This window comes from Acanthopagrus latus, chromosome 11 (assembly GCF_904848185.1).
Source record: "Acanthopagrus latus isolate v.2019 chromosome 11, fAcaLat1.1, whole genome shotgun sequence".
Lineage (NCBI taxonomy): Eukaryota > Metazoa > Chordata > Actinopteri > Spariformes > Sparidae > Acanthopagrus > Acanthopagrus latus.
The window spans coordinates 27853257-27875558 of record NC_051049.1 but is presented as its reverse complement, the minus strand read 5'-3'; the positions used below and the strand labels follow the sequence as shown (position 1 = coordinate 27875558).

At 42.4% G+C, this 22302-nt stretch overlaps 1 protein-coding gene across 1 annotated transcript in view; it reads right to left on the bottom strand.

Moving 5' to 3' along the window:
* gmds (GDP-mannose 4,6-dehydratase) overlaps positions 1 to 22302 on the bottom strand; it is a 153478-nt gene that overhangs the window by 76843 nt on the left and 54333 nt on the right. Inside the window, exon 7 of the mRNA XM_037115781.1 lies at positions 14091 to 14218. Within this exon, the coding sequence (XP_036971676.1) occupies positions 14091 to 14218 (128 nt within the window). The remainder of the gene's footprint in view (positions 1 to 14090; positions 14219 to 22302) is intronic.

Below are 22302 nucleotides of genomic sequence, written 5' to 3'. Positions count from 1 at the left end.
AAGGATAGAGTTCAATATGAGCAGCGTCGAGTGAAAGCCTCATTGTGGTGGAGAGAGAGGTTCTGAACGCCATGTCGGCTCTCTCCTCATCCATCAGACCAACACCTCGCCACAGCATTTCCTCACCAATTATGCACAGGTCTCCAATCTTGCTGCTCGAGTGCAACCACACACACACACACACACGCACGCACGCACGCACGCACGCACGCACGCACACGTTGTTTCATATGAAGTATGCAGTCGTTTATACACAGCATGTGTGTGTGTCTGAATATTAACAGTACAATGTTCTGTTTAGTACCATGACCTGGTTCCTCAATTTGCCCCCGTGGCATATTGCAAACATGTGTGTTTGCGCTCAGCAGCATGTTTGCTAGTGTAAAAATGTGTGTGAGCTTGTGTACCACACAGGGATGTACACCCAGTTTAATATCATAAGCCTGTGCGAACGTGGATCTACTATAAGTCTAATAAAAAACAGACAACATGAGGAAGCCATTTGGCATTGTAGGATGAGGAAAGACAGGCTTTCAGTGATGTGACCCGACAAATGTTTCCATTCCTTTCAAGCCATCAGCCGTGTTTGAAGTGGACGGGTTGGGATGCCGTCTCTGCCACGCTCAATAGAGTAGAGGCAGCTCTAAGTTCTCAGCGGGTCTAGCGGGAAAAATGCTGCCTGGATCTGAACCACTCCCTCTCTTTACCTGGAGTTGTGTTCAGCTAAACAAAGGCACAATCAGGCTGTTAAATGAGGCAGTACTGCATAAGTAGGGAGATCTAAAAGGAACCAAATTGACTTTATTATGGCCTGTGGTAGCTTACTACTATTCTTTTCAGTGAGGAGTTACTTTATTCACACACGTGGAATTAATTCTTCATTGGGGTGCTTGTAGACATGACTTCATCAAGATTTTAATATTTCTTTCTGTGGAAATAAAAATGTTATGCTAAAACTTAATTCCCACTGATCATAATCAAGTTGCAATCATAATATCTGTCAAAACAATCTGCATTTATTTATCTATTTATTTGCAAAATCCAGGAAAGAAATTGATTCATAATTCAAACAATACATTAATTGTAAATGTAAAAATGTTTTCATTCAGTACACAAATTAAAATATTCTGTATGATATAGTTTATAGTGGTGGGATAGGTAAGTTTAACACTCTATTTGGTTATTTCAATGCTTTACACAGCTCAGTCACTAGGACAAAATGTTAGCAGTGAACATTTCTGCATATCACTGATACGCTCTCATTAGACTGCTATTCAACATTAGGGAGTGTGTAACCACTGGATATTTTAAAAGGAGACCTCCAAAAACCTCCCTCCATGTCTGTGGCAACCAAAACAGCCACTTAAAGCCTGACTGCCATCTTTTCCTAACCTTTGCAAAATGGTTTTCGTGCTTCAGCCTTACCAGAACATACTGTAAGCACAGATAAAATTCAACATTTAACCTAAAGAAAAGTAAAGTGGCAACATATATTGAGTTTGCAGAAACTTACATTTTCAAAATGTACTATGGTGATTAGGTTGCTTTACATGTTGTATATGTTCAACCAAAATGCCACTTCTGCCAGTCTGACAATAATCGGAACCAGATATTTTGTATTTTAGGTGGATTTCTGAGAGTTGTCAAATGTATCTTATAGATTTTTTGCCAGCTGTGTGCAGGTTTTGTGGCTGTAATGGGAGAATTACAAAGTGTTTTGGCTAACCTGATGGAGAAAGTGCCTGCACAAATGTATGAGAAATGTTTAAGAGAGCCAGAGCCCACAAGCTATATGGTTTGCTGACCTATAGGTCAGATTTCTGTCCATGTTGGAGAGTAGAATACTGTTTTACATAACTGGTTTAAAGGCTGAAAGAGTCTCATCTACTAAATAAATTCCAGTAAACGATGCTTGTGTTACCATTTTTGTCTGCTTGTGCACACTTGGCCCACATTAAAGAAACAATGCAACACTGTAAAATGAACCTGTCATTTCTTTGATTTCTATGGTAAAACTGACCACAGATGATCTTATGTCACCTACATACAGAGGAACATTCAAAAAGGAAACAAGCTGAAGGGGCACAACGGCTTATATTAAAGTACAAATATTATATCACACAAACATGCAAGCACATGCAATCAAATAATCACATGTGCACAATGGGAGTCATTTATTCATATAGACCAAGATATATTAATGTTCCCAAGTAAGCACACACACACACACACACACATGCAGTATGTACACAGAGAGCTGAGTATCAAAGAGGTCAGTCAGTCAGACAAAAATGTAATCGAGGGAGAGAGATGGGAGGGGGGAGTGCGGTGAGAGAGTGTAAAGAGCTGAGGCTGGGACTGAGCTCTTGTGATATTTGGCTCGATTTCGACGCTCTGCAGTCTGGACCGAGAATCTTCCCACGAGCCGCTCGACCGTCTGACGGCGCGAGAGACACAGAGAGCAAGAGAGGGAGTGTGAAGGAGCAAGAGAGGAGGTCACACACATTCCAGTCCCAAAGAGTCGGCCAGACTCCTCAGACAATTAAAACATGATGACCTCCACCCCGGACCTCTCAAAACATCCCTCTGCTCCATCAGTCCTGTCTGGGAGACCACTGAGGGCTTCACTTCACTCCCTGAATCACACTGATACGCCTTAAAATGTCACTACATGAGACTTTTTCCACATGACAAGACTCAAAAACACACACAAGTGCACACAAGTACACATGCATGCGCGCGCACACACACACACACACACACACACACACACACACACACACACACACACACACACACACACACACGCATGCACATGCACACAGAAAGGCCTGAGAGGAGGGATTATTGCATTAGGGTGCCTCTCACACTTGTGCTTCCCAATCAGGGAGTGTCTCAGCTTCACAGGCCAGCTGTGGACTCACTACCTACTGCTGTGCGCCCTCTGTTTTGTGCAACTCAACTCCCTTCAATAAAGCTTAGTTGGCATCATGAAGGCTGGATATCGAATCAATACTGTTTTGGTTCAAAATGAAATTGGTCTGAGCCCTTAAAAGTGCCAAAAAGCTGGCATCAGTTTTCTAGTGAGAAGTCTTGTTCAGTTGTTCTTAGATCAGATGGTTCCTGACTGAAATCGTAATCTTGACAATTTCAGACCATTCCTCTGAGAATAAGCAGGTATAGCAGTTTCTTAACAACAAGGTAATTCAATGTGTTTTATTGATTAATATGATAACTTTGATGTTGTATCTTAAATGAAAAACTAATTTTGTAGACAACTTATTTAAAAAAAAAAAAAAAAAAAGTTTTCATAGAAGCTTGGAACATTTTTGCAAAGTTTTCTATATAACCACAACTATTTCAGAATCCTAACATGATTGACTTAAGTAAAGACTAATTAAGATATCTTACTTGAGTAAAGACCACAAGTTTGAAAATGAAAAAATCGATTGTTAAATCTATTGTATGTGAAGTTAGAAAGAACTGAGCAAACCACACCTCTGCAGCCTGATTTTCATCTCAAAGCCACAGGAATCCCTGACTGATCGTCTGCATTCGAGTTACACTGTTGGTAGTAATCATTCATTTATAATTAAAAATCTAGTTGAAGCTGCTATGTTAAATATACATGGTTAATGCAACAGTTATCTGTCTATTCATTTGGCCATGAAGGAGTTTATAGTAGGTTTGCAGTAACCTGGTTTCAGACTAATCAAATTGGTCTATAATCAATTAACAAACCGGTGCAGAAACAGTGCAGATGTTGCTGGCACAAATATTTTGGGAGGTCCCTGGTTTCCCCTCACCTCATATTCTCACCCCTACTCATCACCCCCCAGCTGACACCCTCCTCCTGCCCCGACCTGTTAAACCCTCAGCAGGATACCGAGCCTTCCCACCACCTACCTTCCCCCTCTGGAGTCATCAGCCCATCCATTTTCCCTCTCATGCCCTCCTCCCTCCGTCCAGGTGGGAGGTATGACTCTCTGTAGCTGCGTGTGTGTGCGAGCACACGCACACGCACACGCACACACACACACACACACACACACACACACACACACACACACACACACACACACACACACACACACACACACACGCGCGCGCGCACACACACACGCACACACACACACCTGTCACCACCTGAACCTGTCAAACACAGTACTGAACTGCAGGACAACAGAGAAGCTGCACTAAAAAATAGACTATGTCCTTTGTTTCCCATTTAAAATCAAGACTCATATGGGCTACATACATAAACACAGCGCAGTGAAGTCAGTGTAGCATGTTTAGAGAAGAATACATCATTCACTTTGAGAAAAGTATAGCACAATCACCACACTGAATATTGCATTGAAAATAATTTTTGATCTCCAATTACAGGAAACTATTGCGGTGGACTTTCCTTTCATCAACAGTGTCCATATTTGCACATATTTCGACACATCTCTGCGTCTGCATTGTCTTCCTATACATCCGGTTGTCTCGCTGACTATCAGCCTGTCTATGGTCGTCTCTGTGTCTTTGCTTTCCACAGGACTCCGGGGTGCAAACTATCCTGCAGGCTTCATATGAAAGCTGAGGATTCTGGTTACACAAGGCGGTGAGGAGAAAAGAGAGAAAAACAGATCGGGGAGAAGAAGAAGTAGAGCATCTGCTTTCATCCTCAACCCAGCGGGGGAGAGCTTAGGCCTGTCACTCTGAGAGAGACAGACAGCCAGCTGCTGCAGCGCGCTCGCACTCACACACACACACACACACACACACACACACACACACACACACACACACACACACACACACACACACACACACACACACACACACACACACACACACACACACACACACACACACACACACACACACAGCTAACTTGGGAAAAATCCTGAATATTTTGGAGAATCATTAAAGCCCAGTGGTTTGATCACTTCTCTTGTTTGCACTACTATAAAGATATATTCCTCATATTAAGGCTATAAAAATACATTGGGAGGCTCGTACTGCAAAGTAAAGCTTCTACTGCGTCCAAAAAGTTATTTCCAACATGAAAGATTTTCAACTTTTTTTCTCTCCTTTAAGAAAAGAGCTAGAGACAGACAATCCTCATACCAGAGTTGTCGGATCCGTCCAGCTGGACCGACCATCTCCAGTTTGTACTAAAAGGCAAAGACAAGAACCACTTGGGTGTTTTCAACTCCTCCAGGCAGAAACAGTCATTTGTATGCCTACTATAAATTTACTATGAATCTTTGGTTCCAATAATTTAAAAATGATTTGCACTCACAATCAATACTGCAATAAAACCTTATTAAATCTGACATCAATTTGTGTTACAACTTCCAAGAGTGGTTCTTAAACTGGAGGAGAAGGATGATTTTGGTGCAGTATTTATGTAGGCTCTTGACTTCCAATGTTTTATTGAGTGTAACAGCCTTGAAAGAGGAAAAAAAAAGTCATTATTCGTGTCAAATCTAATCATCCTCACTGCCGTTTTCTGCATGAGGGGATAATGAGCACTAGTAGCTTCATTCTTGAGGGATCGTAAACCCAAGAGATGACAAACACTGGACAATAAGATTGGCCACAAACAGATAAATGAAAACAAGTTAAGGACACAATTCAAGATGATTACAAAAACACATCTTGTAGGTAAGAAGGATTTAACAAAACAATCTCACCACATGGTCAATTTAGTAGCTGTTCTTGATCTTTCAATTCAATCCCACCACATGGAGTTCCCCCAGTGGTCACAACATTGTACATGTTTAAGTTTCCATTTTTGAGAGAACTTCAAGGAACTGACATTGGCTCAAATTTGAGATCGAAAGTTCACTCTAAACTTGAAGAGAAATTTGACTTGAGTGTATATGAAAAAGCAAATGCACAATCTTTTATCAAATATTCTTTTCTGTGCACACCAGAATGGTGGAGTTTGCGAGTTGTGATGGGGCAGAGCATCTCAAATGATTTGAATTCAAATTCAAACAATGCTTTGACAGGTAACAGTGACGGGACAGCTTATTAGAAAAGTCCTCTTTCCTTTCCTGCTATCATTTAAACATAAATGTTTAATGTTGATGTTTCTTTCTCTTAAAACATATAGAAATGGACTAGAAAGCAACATACAGTAAGATTAGTATGAATGAGGATGAACGAGAGACCCTCTCCAATCAATAAATTAAGTACAAATACAAAACCATTATATTCAAAAAGAAACAGAAAGTTACACAAGGAGCAAATCAACAAAATGCACTAGATTACTGTTTCATGGGTTTATATGTGTTTAATTATAGATGTAAGTAACTGTATATATGCTTTTTTATTTACTTTTCTTTGATATTTTATACTTTCTATATCTGTAAATATATCATATGTATATGTAGCATGAATGTATTACAACCTTTATCTCACTGTGCAAAAATCTGCTGTGCAAAGACAAATCTTTAAAACCTAAAAAAATCAACTGTTGAACATCTGAAAAGAGTCTCACACTTGTATTCTGGAGATTTGTATCTATTTTTTTCTCTTTACATACAACTGCAGCTGTTTGTTTCCTAACCCTCTTCAGGTGGGGGCATCACTCAGGCTCAGTGATAATCATCAAAGTACAAATAACTCGAGTGTGTACTAAATACACTCAAGTACACTAAAATGTACTTGAAAACAACAGGTCGAGCAGAAAAATCCCATGAATTAGAACTAATCACATGATATCGTTCAGCCTTCACAGGACATGACACAATCTGGGGTGCTGAAGGAGACTGGGACAAATAATCAATAAGTTCTGACTGCTAGGTCTAGGGGTTACAAATTCACCATATTTTCAGTCAGAACAAGTAAAATTAATGTTATTTGTAGAAAAACAGAGGGATTTCCAGCCTCCGGTAACCCTTCTGTTATTCTCTTAACCAGCTATAATTCAGTCAGTCGCAGTTTCGATCCAGTTCTTTCAGTGAGGCACCCCGAACTGTACTGCCAAATACTGAGTAGGAACAAGGGTTAAGAGGGGAATTAACGGAACAGGAACTGGGGAAATAAAGAAAGACGTTCCCTGAGAACATCTGAATCTCACTCCAGAAATGAGGATGCCTCTGGGTCACATTTCTGTTTCTGTTTTTGGACCCATACAGAAAAAACCCTGGACTCTCTCCTGCAATGGATCGGTCACTTATCTCATCTTCTATTGTTGGAGCAGGGAGAGGGAGTCACTTTTACACAATCTTTCTCCATCTTACATCAGTTCTAAATCATCTGAACTGTGAATATCCTCGGTGTTGCTGCTGCGTGACTCCCCCTGAACCCCTTCTCTCTGTCCCTCTGGTCTGCTGCCACAGTAAATACTCATTCAAGACATGCTTAATGATTTATGATTTGGGCAAGAGTGCCTCCTAGGAGATGTATTTTTAAGTCTCTCACCCAATTCATTAATCTTATTGTAATATCTGACCTCCTGTGCCTCTTTCTTGCGTACTTATCATTGTGAAACTCTCTTCTAGCCACTTTATACCTACTTGTCGAAATAACGAGTGTTCATTACTAACATCTCATTTGCTTACTTTTAATTGTAGAAAAGATTTTTTTTTTTTCTAAATGGATGATCCACTTAGTCACCTACTTAACAAAACTACCACTTATTAACCTACTAATTAAAATATTAGATCATCCAGTTAAAAAAAAAAAGGTTTCTGGATTTCTTTGGATCTGTAGTTGACATGAAGTGAGACAAAATGTATTTGCATACACTGCTTTTGTAAAAAAAAAAAAAAACTTCTAAAATCAAATAAAATACTCTCTTATCAAGAGAAACTTGCTTGTATCAAATAAACAAAAAATGAGAAAAATGTGACCAAACATACCATGATTTGATTTAATGAAACTAAAAATAAAAACAAGCCTCTACAATACACGTTCAGAGTTTCAAGCTATATCAAGGAAAACTTGCTTGACACCCGCAATTTGTCGTTACATACAAAAAAATACAAAAACATAACTTTTAATAATAGTAGGAAAGACTTTAGAGATAGATAGATATTTACTTTACTATATTTGCTTACGTTTTTTGCTCTCAATTGAGTCTAACATTGAATCATAACTCGTTTGCTTTTCTTCTCCTTTTTCTTTTGACTTTAAGTAATCAGAATTGTTTTTTTCTGCTGTGTCCATTACAAGAAGACCGCTTTTAGATAAACTGTAGAGGTCAGCAACTTCCTGAAGCAAAACCCATCTATTAGGTGCATGAGAACATCATATTTGTGCAAAAAGCAGTTTTAGGGAACTTGCACTGAAAAAAGAAAACAAAGTTATTTTGATGTAAAAGTTGTTGCGCCTTTAGGATTTTATCACACAAAATAAGAGCAATTACTTTCTTTAATTCTGAATCCCTACAATACAAGCAAATATGAATTTTTGAGGTTTCGTGAGCCAATTAGACTCTTTAGACCTGAGATCAGATATCTCTTATCAGTCCTTAACAAGGCAGATAATGTATTTGTTATGTTCAGTCATTATGCTCTGTAAACACACATTTTGGTGAAATGAGACCACTTTTGTGTGTGTGTGTGTGTGTGTGCGTGTGAGTGTGTGTGTGTGTTCATGCTTCAGTTTGCAGGACGTTCAGGGAGGTTTTATTGCTCTGAGTCACAGAGTTTACTGAGCTGCTATGAAGGCCAGGGGTCGAGTTTCACCTGCAATTAAACCCACTAAACCTGTACTCTCACACACGCGCATGTGCGTGCACATGCAGGCACACACACACACACACACACACTCAAACAAAAACACACACAAATGCAAACTCACAGCTGCCGTCATTTACTCATCGTACTTGTGTGGGATGTCATGTCAGCATGACAGTAGCTTCTGTCACAGTCTCTCACTAAATGATCTACAGTCAGTCTAACCCCCTGCAGAGCGCATGTGCGCGCGCGCACACACACACACGCACACACACACACACACACACACACACACACACACACACACACACACACACACACACACACACACACACACACACACACACACACTATGATTGTGCCATGGTGGTAGTGTTGGGGGGTGGGAGAGCTGGAGTCGGGAGGTTCTGGTGATGAAACCCAACTCTCCCTCTCCTCTGCCCTATTAGCTCCTATTTTAGCTCTTTACCACTCCAGCTGTGTTTATTAAAACCTTACAGAGCGGGCAGAGGTATTTATCAGCTCTCGGAATCACTGCTGTAAAGATCCAGGCATGCATGTAACACACACACAGTATCTATGCCACAGAGTAAAGGTATATACATACATTATACACTCCTTGACACATATAATGCAAGGCCATGTCACAAGATGCCTTTAGAAGATCTTAAGACACACACAGGTATGAAAATAGTGAGGGAATATGAAAATGTGGTTAAAGGCGGACAAAATGTTGTATCACTTAACTGTCGTAAAAGCTTTTAGATCAGTTAAAGACAACATCTAATTTAATCTATCTCTCTATACCTAATACACATTTATAGATCAATGCCAGCACTGACATTACATCAACATTCTCATATGAGCTGGATATCAAACCAAGAGGAGCAAATAATCACAGCCCAGCAAGTCAAACTGCTTTTAAACAGTCAAATGTGATCATTTGCCGTTTCCTCAGTCAATCCTTTTGCCATTTTTATTCATTTTCATTTTTTTCTGATTTTGGACTGTTGGTCTGACATTTGAAGACAACAGCGTGGAATTAAGCACATTTAAAAAAGCCTTTGTCATTGTGGCATTTTATGCACCAGAACAATGATCGATTAAGCAAGCTGATGATCAAGAGCAATCGATAATGAAAATTATCTTTATAAGCAGGCCTGATTAAAACTATGCAGTCAGTAACTGAAAACATTAGCATCATATAATACATCAGAAAGTGAGAAAGGAAGTCAGTGATCATGACTAAACAAGAAAGAAAACATTCATTTTACTTCTTCATTCATTCTACTTCACTTATTTTAGTCATTTATATTTCTGCTAAATACTGTAGACTTCATCAGTAATGTTAGTTGTTTAACAATGAAGATAACAACTCCCATGATCCTACACTTCTTCACAACATAGTCAAACTATGTCTTTGAGAGACTTTGTAGCTGCAGAAAGTACATACTGTGTGTTTATGAGAATTGACCGTCAAGCTTAAACACATCTTATGTCTGATCTCCACAGTCAAACATTCAGTGTCCATCCACAGCCTCAACTCCTGTCCAAATGTCTTGTAGAAAGATAATGAGGCCTGTTTCTGTGCTAAGTCGCTGTGGATAAACGCCTCAGCAAAGAGTTCAAAATGTAGACATAAATGTCAAGCTTACTGTACCCAGTTCCCAAGCCTGGCCCTGCTGTCACCTCCTAGGCCAAAAACATGTGATGAATGGCCCTGGGCTCTCATCAATCATCTGTGATTGGCCCTGATCTGTACCGTGATTGGCTAATTAGCCTCATCTGTAACCATTACTGCACAGAAAGGCAGCTGCAGCAGACAAAAAAAGGATAAGAAAAATAAAAGAGGTGAAAAATGACACCATCAGGGCTGTCCTGTCACCTCGCTGCCGCCACACAATGCCAGGAATCAGACAGCTACTGCCACACAGGGGCAACTACACACACACACACACACACACACACACACACACACACACACACACACACACACACACACACACACACACACACACACACACACACACACACACACCTGAGGACTGCAGGGAAACACCTACCATGGACCACAATTTCACAGGTAATTATATTTTGAAAATAAATACGGGAACAAGACAAGAGCAGGGAGGAGGGGGTTGTCGGGACGGTGTGTCAGCAGGTCAGCCACATCTCATCTGGCAACAGTTTCTGCTCTACAACGTTAGCTCTAGTCAGAGGAAAAATAAGAGCCGCTTATTAGATGTCAGAGGGAAAGATCTGGTAACTGGGTGGTAACGAGAGCAGGACAGGAGGGAGTCACTGGTCTAGTGACGCAGCTTTTCAGGAGTACAAAACACCACAGAGTAAAAGGTTAAGAGGCGGGAGGGACATGAAGAATAAAAAGAACACGAGGCAGGAGAGGAAACAGACAAAAAGACAGAAGGAACGTGAGGCAGGATGGAGCCCGAGGGGAGAGAAAGGGCCAAAACGAGCGGCCGACTTCTGCTCCTGCTCTTTCCCAGCCAGCCCTCTTCTCTGCACAGGAAATGGCTCTCTGCAGTCAGAAGGGGAGGAGGTGTAGTGGGGGCTCCAAACAGCTGTACCCACTATGGGCCAACACAGGGTGGGGGCACAAGGAGGTAGGGAGGAGGGAAAGATGGCAGACTCCTACACCTTTATCTGCTCAGATAGAGTCTTCATCGAGCGATCACTGTGGGTTTCCTTTCCTCTTTGGCGCGCTCAGATTCAGAAATGCGTTCTGTGTCGCCAAATCCCAGAAAACCACACTCAAAAAAGGGGGTGGATAAATGTTTCAAACACCATCACAACACTAAAAAAAAAGTCCACAGCTAAACTTCTTTGAGGAAAATGAGATCAGGGGGATTTGAATCATTTTATCTGTCGATTTTAAACGTTCAGCTCCCGGCATCTACTCCATAATACCATAAAAATAATAAAGGCCTCCATTGAGAGTTACGGAGGCAGCTCCAGGTCTTTCTGCTTGCCTGGGACAGACACTCGATACCCGGCTGAGACGATGCCCAGCCAGCCGCACGCCTTCAGACGTCGTTAGAGCAGACACACAGCACGCCCCTCCTGCCACCCGCAATCCATCCACAGCCAATTACAAGCAATTTCCCTGTCCTGGGTGGGGTGAGTAGAGGGAGACACGGAGGGAGGAAAAGCAGTTGTCAGCCTAAAGCAGACACACATGGTTCTGTTTACAAATTGCCAGTTGTTTGGCTTTGCCATAGCAACCTGGTGCTGACACCGGCTGGATGGATATGTTTTAAAGTGAGACAGAGAGAGGGGGTCGTGGTGACAGTCGCGGCCTTTGATGGTCTGCAGGGCGGGGTGGACTTCCAGCAGAAGAGATGGTTCATTTATGCATAACGTACAAACGTCCCACAAACACACGTCTGTTTCCCTCCTGCCTTCATCTTCTCCCCCTTCCTCCTTCTCCACATCAATTCCCCTCAGCACCTCGGGCTTCTGTTTGGCTTCCCGAAATCCGCCTTTCCGAAACTGGAGACGCACGGTGAGGAGGTGCCTGATTCACCAGAACTGGAATATCGGCCATTCCCACAGGAAACCTGGAGCGTCTCAAGGCAGGGTGCACTGGACAGGCGAGTGCACACACACACACACAAATCCAGCACGTACAACACATAAGAACGCAACTGGTCAGTCAGACTAACGTAACAGGATGAAAAAAACCTCCTGAATGTGACCCAGCAACAAGGATCAGACGCAGTCTTGTTGTTTCACATAGTAATTCCAGGTGTCCGGAAGTTGTTTTTCCTCACTGTAAATTTATGCCTTCAATGGGGTAAAGGCATCATAATTATTTCCCAGAATAGCATAAAGCTACCTGGATAATTTAATCACACAAATGGCTATGTTAGGGCCATTAACTGAAATATATTTACTTGATAAGAAATGTGTTTTTCTCTTGGTTTAGTTAACTACATTTCGATAAATACTACAGTTCCCATGAGCCTCTGTTAATGTTAATGTTCAGCTAATTGAAACAACAAATACGTTTTCAGCTCTCTGATCAAATGTTTTTTGAGTTCAGTGTTCCTGTTTGGAGCATTATTTTACGTACATAATCTTTAGTCTGTCTCTTTATCAAGCAATGAAGAGTTTTATCATACTTAAAAATCCAGTTTTCCTTTATTTACCAACAGCTTTTCGCCTTTATCCTCTTGTTTCTGTTTCTTCATGAGGTAAAGTTAAACAGTTGTATACAAAAGTTCAACGCTTAATTTTATTACATTAATATAAAAGTTGAATGCAACGCAGATTTTTTGCATGTCTTTTCACATTATTTAAACCTGGTATAGGCCCACACCATATTATTCTTATCATACTATTTGTAAAATACAAATCCATTATCATATATTCCATCTTTTATTTTGACAAATGTGAATCCATTTATTCAGGAGCAAATGCCATCCCTCAAACAGATTCAAACGTTTTGTGATTCCATTCTACCGATCTGAATTCACGTCAGACGTCCTAACTCAGAGGCAAAAATTATTAATTGCGGTTATGAATCGGATATGACTGATCAAAAGTTTTCCCGTAATCAAGCAATGACTGATGCTCCACTGACGCCATTGCGGGCTCCGCGCCTCGCCTTAACAGCGTGAACCGCTGCTCTGACGCAGTGACCCCACACTGTGATCTGCAGTTCCACTGAGGTTCCCCGTCATAACCTTCTCACCCCCACTCCCATCTCAAAGAGCGCCCCCCACCACCTCTGCCACCATCACCTCCTAATAACAACACGGTCCGCAGCGAGGGGTCTACTGTCAGACATGGCTACCCGTCGAGTCTTTCATCTCGACAGCCACACACACGTGTTCCAACCTTAACCTATCACACACAGGAATGTGCGCTTCCTTACACACATGTACAAAGGGAAAAACACACATTTAGAAACACTAAGCTCCGTCTGCTCCTGGATGTGACAACCCCACTGTTCGTTTTATCTCTCCACTCCTTTCTCTGCTTGCTGCTGGCACCATTACGTTAAGACAAACACCATATTTCTGTCATCGTCCCCAGGACACAGCGTTCCCTTAATATCTCTCTTTCTTCTGCGGGCGTTTGGGGAATGGCAATGGGGGCCTGAAGGGATCTGGGACATGGGTGAATTGTGGGAAACCAGAGTGCAGTCTGTGGCCTCACAGCATGCAGCCCTCTCTCTCTCCCCTCTTTCTCTATCTCTGTTTCTCTTTTGGCAGAGAATCATAGGAGGCTTCATGCAGATCACATATTGCGGCCTCAAATGATCTGGGAAAACATGCCCTGTTTAATGCTATGTGCACATCTGAACCCTGTTCAACTCTGAAGCAGTGCGCGCACAGTTTGAGTCTATTTCTCCGGGCTTGTGTGCGGTTATGGTGCTGTGTGTTTTACCTCCACGTAGTCTTTGGCGTGGCCCCAGTCCCTCTTGGAGTCCAGGTTGCCCAGGCTGAAGCTCTCCAGCTGGCCAAGGTGAATCTTTGCCACAGAACGGCTGATCTTACGCGTCACAAAGTTTGCACCTAAAACACATACATTCAAAGACAAGTTGTTGGCATCTTCTGAACTCAATTACAGTTTAAACGGGATATAAATATTAGCTAGGTCCAACACATGCAAGCACAAATAGTGAGAAACGGAGAAACAAAGAGCTGATTAATGAAATCGAGGCCTCCTCGTTGAACATGGAGTTTGGAGATCCCTACCAACTTTCTCAATAACACTCCACCCCCAACTCACACACACACACACACACACACACACACACACACACACACACACACACACACACACACACACACACACACACAGACACACACAGACACACACAGACACACTTCCAAACCTCTTCTGCTGCTCCAAGTCCTTTTTAGCCAAAGCAAAAACCACCCTCAGTCAAATCAGTTTGTTACTACCTCACATTACAGCTTTTAGATTCCCTCTCTCTCATTTTCCTCTCTAATTCACTGTTTCAGTGTCAGAGCTGGGCTGGATGCCAAGACAAATATCACAGCATCAGGCTGTTAACGCCAAAAGAAAAAAAAACCCAAGTAACATGGAAGTTCCACAGAAAAATGAAGAAAAGAAAATGACAACCAAACAGGACCACCCCGGCTCTGTCAGTGCATTGTCCAGTCCAGAGTCACCACAATCGACAACAGATTTGCCTGCCAGATCGCTCAGCGGTGCTCCTCACTCTGAGCCGGCACACGTGGCGATATTATCTGTGGGAAAACAACTGAGCTCCTAATGACTATTTTTGTGCCACTAGCAGGGTTAGAGAAGTTTTTGGGTGTTTTGGCGGGACACGGAGGGCCGGTGTCATGTTCTATGTTCCTGCTGCGGGGGGAAAGATGCCGCAGAGCGCCTGCGAATAAAAGCACCAGACCTCCAACCCAAACACAGCATTATACTGATGGAAATCAACACTAAATATTAGAGTGTCATGTCTAATAATGCAACCATCTTAGTAGAAACAGCTTATTAGAGTTTGAGGGGGTTAGTTCTGGCTATGCTCTTCTGTCTTATGCTGAAAAGCCAAAATTGCAGATACATGGAGATATGTGAAAAATATCATTTCAAAGGAAAGCCTGAAGCATGCTTCAAAGACTTGGCTATTTTTAGCCAACACAACATCTCCACTGTACATAAATCTCCCACAACCTTGCGTGAACCTCTTTGAGACCTCTTAAGAGCTCCTACCATGCTGTTTTTTAAACTCATCATGTCTGAGATGAATGTTGCCTTTTAGCTCCGCGCCCATCCTGGCCATAATGCAGCCGCTCTGTCTCGACACTGTATCACTGTTGGCCTGACATGGAGCAGAGCCTCCATTTAGACACAGGAAAATCCCATGAACCCAATCATGCGAATGCACCAAATTTGTAGTAATTATTTCATAGGAAGGCGACAGCCCTGGGCAGGCTGAGCGAAAACAGACCAGAAAAGGTTAGGCACGCTTATTTGAGAAAATACAGCATGTTGTGTGTTGGTAGCGGGTCACATGGCCCCCATGTCAACGCTGCTTTGTCGCCATATTGAGCAGGAGTTTAATAGTTTAAATGAGGCTCTGTGCAGTCATTCTCTGTGCTACCCAACCACAAGTGCTATCTTAAAGGGACAGTTCACACCAAAACAAAACAAAAAATTATTTTTTTTTTTCTTTACTTATCCATGCAAATTGTTTTGATGAGAATTGCCAAGCTCTGTAGTCACATGCTATGTCTTAATAGATGCATGAATAACACTGATTTACAGAATTCCAAACAATAGACAGATATTAAGATTAGACTAGATTTTTGTTTAAAGGGACAGTTCACCCCAAAATGAAAAAATGTCTATATTTCCTGTGTGCATCTACTCATGGAGTAGAGGTTTGTGCTCGTGACAGCGCAGGATGTAAACAATAATGGCGTCCTCCTCTACTGAGTAATAATGTTAGCAGTCTTACTTAGCTTCTTTAGCTAGCCTCTTACACATGTCTCCATGTGCTGTGATATGGAAAGAAAATAGTTCTTACATAAAACTGCTCGCAACAAGCTCTGTGGATCATCTTGAGTAACCAGGTTGTGATTTTCTCTGCAAGTGTGAGCACCAAAAGCCAAGTGCCATGTGGTTTTATATTATTTTAAAAAGAAGGCAGGCATTTTAGATGGATAGATACCACTTCAAGAAAAGGGGACACGTGCATGTGTGATTTTGTGGTGAACTGCTCCTTTGCTCCTTTACACGAACATTTACAAACTCTAATCTCAGAATCCATCTACTGTTCAGAAATCTGTGTATCGATGTTATTCACTTAATTCATTAGGACATAGCACGTGTCCACAGAGCGTGGATAAATAGTCAATGGAAACCCCCTCCGATGTCAAACCTGTCCTGACTTTGCATGATCGTCTCATCGGGCCCGGGGCCATTCTCCATCCTGGCAGGTCATCTGTTCTGGCAGGTACAACCTCTCCTGCTAACTGTAGTCAAATGTTAAGCAACTATTCATCTGCCACTGACACATCCTTGACTGTCAGCCTGCTCTCATCCATATCAGCTTGACAGGCTCATCATAGGGTGTGGGTTATTCACCAAACAACAACACACACATGAACACACACCTTTCACATGTGCTCAAACGATTGGGCAATTAGTCAGTGGATAGAACTAAACACTAAATATTTCAAATTTCAAAAGGGGAACTCCACAGATTTTACACATCATCAGTCAACTAGTAATGATGAACACTGCTAAGTGTGAGACAGATATATGTGAGACAGATATATGTTTTCTGTGGATCAGGACGAACTTTGGAATGTCTGAGAAAAAAAAACAAAAAAACCTTGTGACGTCATTTAACTTTCTAACGGAGAGCCTGTGTTTTAAGTTTTAAAGACATGGGTTTTTGATAGGATGCTTTAAAGCGGCATCATAGGAGGTAAAATAAAGCCATAGCTTTTAGATCTTGACTGTTTCTTGTGAGTCTAACAACTGTACAGAAATGCATACTAAATGCTTTTCAATTAAGTTGATGAGACATTTATCGAACAGCAGATTAAAACATATTGATTGTTTACCCTTTCACATGCTAGAATTCACAGCTTTAAATACTATGCAATGCAAAACTTTTAGTGGAATTTATCATTCTGAGTCAGGCAGGGCAATAAATACAATGTATTTCTCTTTACAGTAATATAGAAATATACATTGGATTGTATATATCGTCTTGGTTTTAAAGGCTGTATCACAGTAAAGTGATGTCATTTTCAAATCTTACCAGACTGTTGTTAAGGTTGAGCCCAAAAGGTCAGATCACATGATAGATTTGGAAGAAGATATGTTTTCCATTTATTGGAGAGGTTATTTTCAAAGGGAATCGTCAGATAGGAATGACTCGTTCAGGGGGCTTCTAGGGAATTTTTCAGTATCTCATAAGAGGGAGCTTGGCAGAGTGGGCACTTTTTCTTTTATGGTCTTTGGTTTTCTCTGGGTGTTGATGAGAAGGAGCTGAGTCATGACAGTCTAAACATCAGCTGAACTGTGGCCAGGTGAAGAGCAGAGTCAGACACCTCAAAACAGAGCTGATGACAGAGTCCTCTTCTTGGCACAGTACTTGTCTTTACCCACTGAGCCATTATATACACATTACTGATGATCAATGTTTAGAAATCTCACTGTATGAATATCTTGTGGAAACGCCAATGATCATCCCTATAATATACATTCATATAGGGATTTTGAGGAAAAGTGCAAATATCGAGCTATTTGCCCTGAATCGTGTAGTCTGAAGAATATACTAATTTTATTTTTCAAAGGCCATACTGTCCAGTGGCAATTTGGGGAGTTTCAATTGTTGGTCAGACAAACGTTCAATTTTGTAACGGGACCTTGAGTTCTGAAACGTTGTGCTGAACAATTCACATGTCTGGCTTTTTGCATTTCTAGATTTAAACATTAACCAAAAAACAATCAAGAGATGACCTGCCAATTAAATTTTGTATTAGTTCCAGCTCTCCATATTGGACTGGGACTTGGTGGGGCGAGGTAAAGTAACAAGAGCCCAGATTGGTAACTACAGTAATTTGGCAGGCAGTGGCTTCATTTGTTCCAACATCCAAGGGAAACTCAAGTTTGCAGGTTAAACGCAGGTTGTCAAAACTCTGCAGAGCCAAGCAGGCTCTTAAAAAGGTGGCAGAGGGATACAGTGTAGCACAGTACACCCAATCAGTAATAAAGTCCATTATTTCCCCCTGAGCACACCTGTAGTCTCCTTGTAAAGCTCACACCTCTGTTTGGAGTGGCTCTGCTCCCTGCCTGCTCTAATTGGTGCGGTGTGGACCAGAGCGTGGGCCAAACGGACCGGCTTGCCTGGCTGTGGACAAAGCCTGCTCTGTTACTGGCCCGGGTGTTAATGTGTTTCCTTTACTGGCAGCGGCACCGCAGGACAGCCAGGAGGAGGGGTGGAGGCAGGCGAGGGGAGCCAGGGGGGCTAACAGGAGGTTTCAAGCCCAAACGGGGCAGCGGTGGCCGTTTAACCTTGCCCACGGCCCGGCGGAAAGTCTAATAAAACCACGGGCCGTGAAAACTGAGCAGACAGCAAAAAACATGCCAAAAACGGACACTCAATCTCTTTCTCTCTCACTCTCTCTCTCTCTCTCTCTCTCTCCCTCTCTTTTTCTCTCTCATATTCTCACTTAACCATTTCTTTTTCTTTTTTTCCATCATTCCTTTTCATTTTTTGGACCGAGAAGCGACAGGAAAAACGTAACACACGGGCTTCGTTGGCACAGCTGGGCTAACGCATCGACAGAGAAAGAGGAGGAGGAGGAGGAGGAGGAGGAGGGCAAGGAGCAGTGTGCAGAGATGTCTCCCATCCAGATCCAGGCCATGTGGGCCCAGACAGGATGGGGACGGGAGCTGTCAGCTGGGGGCTCGGGGGTGGGGGAGTCAGGGAGGGGTCTGTGGGTTTGAGTGGGATTTTGGCATGACCGGCCCTGGTTACTCAACAGATTGTGTTGTTAGAAGCACGCTGCTAAAGAAAGGTGACTTATGAAGTCTGTCTTCAAACTGTGTGACGGCCCAGACCTTACACACTCAGACCTCAAGACGTGTGACTAACACTCATTTATATTACTGTGTATTTATGTGCATTTACTAACTGAGATTCAACCGCAGCCTGATTTTCACATCACTCGTCTGTAACATTTGTTTTGAAGTCATAATGTGTGGTCACAGCTCAGCCGAACGGCAAATTAACTCTGGAAAAACTGAAGAGCAGAATAAATTCAAATCGTGCATCGTGCAGAACATTTGTCAAGCTGATCTTTAATGTCACAGTTACAGGTAGAACATCCACTCCATTCCTCAGCCAAGTCTGCTTTTCCAACTTTAGACCTGGGGTATGTTTTTCATCACCAGTCTGTTCCAAGATGATTTGCAGGATGTTACTAAGTTCTCCCTTTTCTCAATAAAAGCATGGGATGACTTGGAAACCCAGACTTTTTTAATGAGCCACATTCCAAAAATAGGACAGTAAATCAGCTATTTTTCTTCAAAAAGTTGAACAAAAACCACCCATTCATGTGTTTTCCAGATATTTCACACTTGAGTCACATCTGCCCTGAGCTTGTCTGAACTGGCCACGTTCTAAAGAAGAAGAAAAATTGCCAAGTCTTCATTTTGATTGCCACAGTTGTAATAGAAACCCTTAGGTTACCTCAGCACAGGGTTTACACACCTGTTTTGGAATTCAACCAGAACTGCAAATCCCATAATCCCACTCTGTCTTTGAGCAATGGCCTTGGGGAGTGAAAGGCTTTGTGGGAAGATCTGATTTCTACCTCTGCTCCCACAAGTTTCAAGATTTAGGTTGACCTTGTAGCCCTGTTTACATCTAAATTAATGCGTCCTCATCTGAAAAAGTTCTTTTATATCGGTGAGTTATGAACAAAATACCTGACTTGCAGGAATACTGAGTGATACTGCAGGAGGAATCCTCTCACCGAGGCCAAAGACCTGTCAGTGTCTGCCATCGCCATTATTGCACAATTCACATTCTGACTGATCTCGAGAGCCTCGACGAAGGGAGAATATTTGCCTTACATCCAAGAGAGGTCATGCGCTCAGCTCCGCCAACACAGCGTCTATTCACACCTGACAGACTGCTGCCCTTGTTTTGGGCTGACTCAACTGACGAGGAAGGTGCAGAGAGAAAAAAATGTGATGTGAGGAAGGCTGGGATGACGGCTGAAAACTTGCTGAGACAAAGACCATTAAAGTAATTTCTATAAAAATTGGGTGTGATGCAACAAAATGGATGGACAGGGCATGATGTGCAAAGGTGTGGGGAAAGAAAGGGAGGGTATGGAGAAAGAGAGGGGAGTAGATGGTACTTAGATGATGATACTAGATGATAAGTGTTTCACCCAAGTTTCGAAAACAACAACGTCAAACTAAATCAAATGACACTGAGGCAACGTTTTCGGAGTTCGACCGCACTCCTGAGAAGACGTGGCAAAGACTGAGGAAGGCGACAGGGTATCCTCAATTCACGGTGAAATTAGCACCGTTCAAAGCAAGCGGTCTGTCAGCAAGAGTCTTGGTTACCATGGTGACCCAGGACAACAAACACAGATTTTCAGTTGGCAATGGGGATGAGTGAAGGTAGAAACCTCAAATACCATGTGACATGTCTGAAGCCAAGGTAGGCTGAGGCAGATGGAAGCACATTTATGGCTACGTGACACATTGGGGTGGGAAGGCATGGAGCGCGAAGAGGACTCTGTCATCAGCTCTGTTTTGAGGTGTCTGACTCTGCTCTTCACCTGGCCACAGTTCAGCTGATGTTTAGACTGCTATCACTCAGCTCGTTCTCATCAACACCCAGAGAAAACCAAAGACCGAAAAACAAAAAGCGCCCACTCTGCCGAGCTTCCTCTTACGAGATACTGAAAAATCCCCTTGACGCCCCTTGACCGAGTCATTCCTATCTGAAGATTTCCTTTGAAAATAACCTCTCCAATAAATGGAAAACATATCTTCTTCCAAATCTATCATGTGATCTGACCTTTTGGGCTCAACCTCAACAAAAGCAGAAAGATGAAGCTGAGGCATGTAGAGGCTCAGCGGCTGTATGTGTGAGTATTTGAGGGGGCAGCATTGACTTTGGCAGTGCTATTCTAACTTCCCCAATGCTAACTGGTCTTCTCTCCTAACATAACAGTATATTATTCTATACTGCCAAGCGTGAACCACAGAGCTCACGGGGTGGAGAGATGGATGGGACTTCCCCAAATAAACCAGGGGATTAGCCTACGACTGGAGCTGGTCAGTAGCAGGAGTGGATACGCACACACGAAACATTACTGCGCTGATTTACTGCAGAGCCTTAGATCAACACCCTGCTAATATTTATAAATTAAACTTGAGTTTTGTCTCTTATTGTCAAAATTAGAACTTGGGGTACTTTGAGGTGCTGCGTGTTTGTTGAATCCGACGACCAAATAAATCTATGCAATGGTTATTTGCACAGGTTTCACTGCTGATCACACAAGAGCCAAGAGACTGTGGAGTACTGCACTGTCTCATATGTCACAGCAATATGGAGTCTATTTAGCACCCCTGCTAACGTTAATCCCCCTCTTCAGAGTCAGTGTGAGGGCTGTTTGTTATGGCTAACAACTAAGCTAACTAAAAAGGAGCTAGCCGCGGTGTGAACCGGCAGGCAGATGCGGGCTTCTGTTTGCTTTGCTTCACGCTGGATTTCCACCGGGAGATTTTCCCTCCCTGACTGTCCGATTCTGACCTTTCACTGCAGAACAATTGAGATCAGCTGTTTATTGGTGAAGCGTTCAGGTGTTTACGAGAACTGTAAGAGAAACCAGAAGGACATTCTTTCTAGGATTAAGTCATCCTGGACGCTGTGAGAGACAGAGCTCCTTGTGCGTCTGAGGGAAACTGGTGTTAAGCTTCACCAAACCGTCCTATGTGACACATCACACCACGCCATACTCCACCACGAACATGATTGGCCAGTGGTAGGTCACTAAAGCAGACACGGTTAGAGCAAAACTCTGTGAGTTTGTTGTTACAGGGAAAAACTCTCTCATAAAGGCAAACA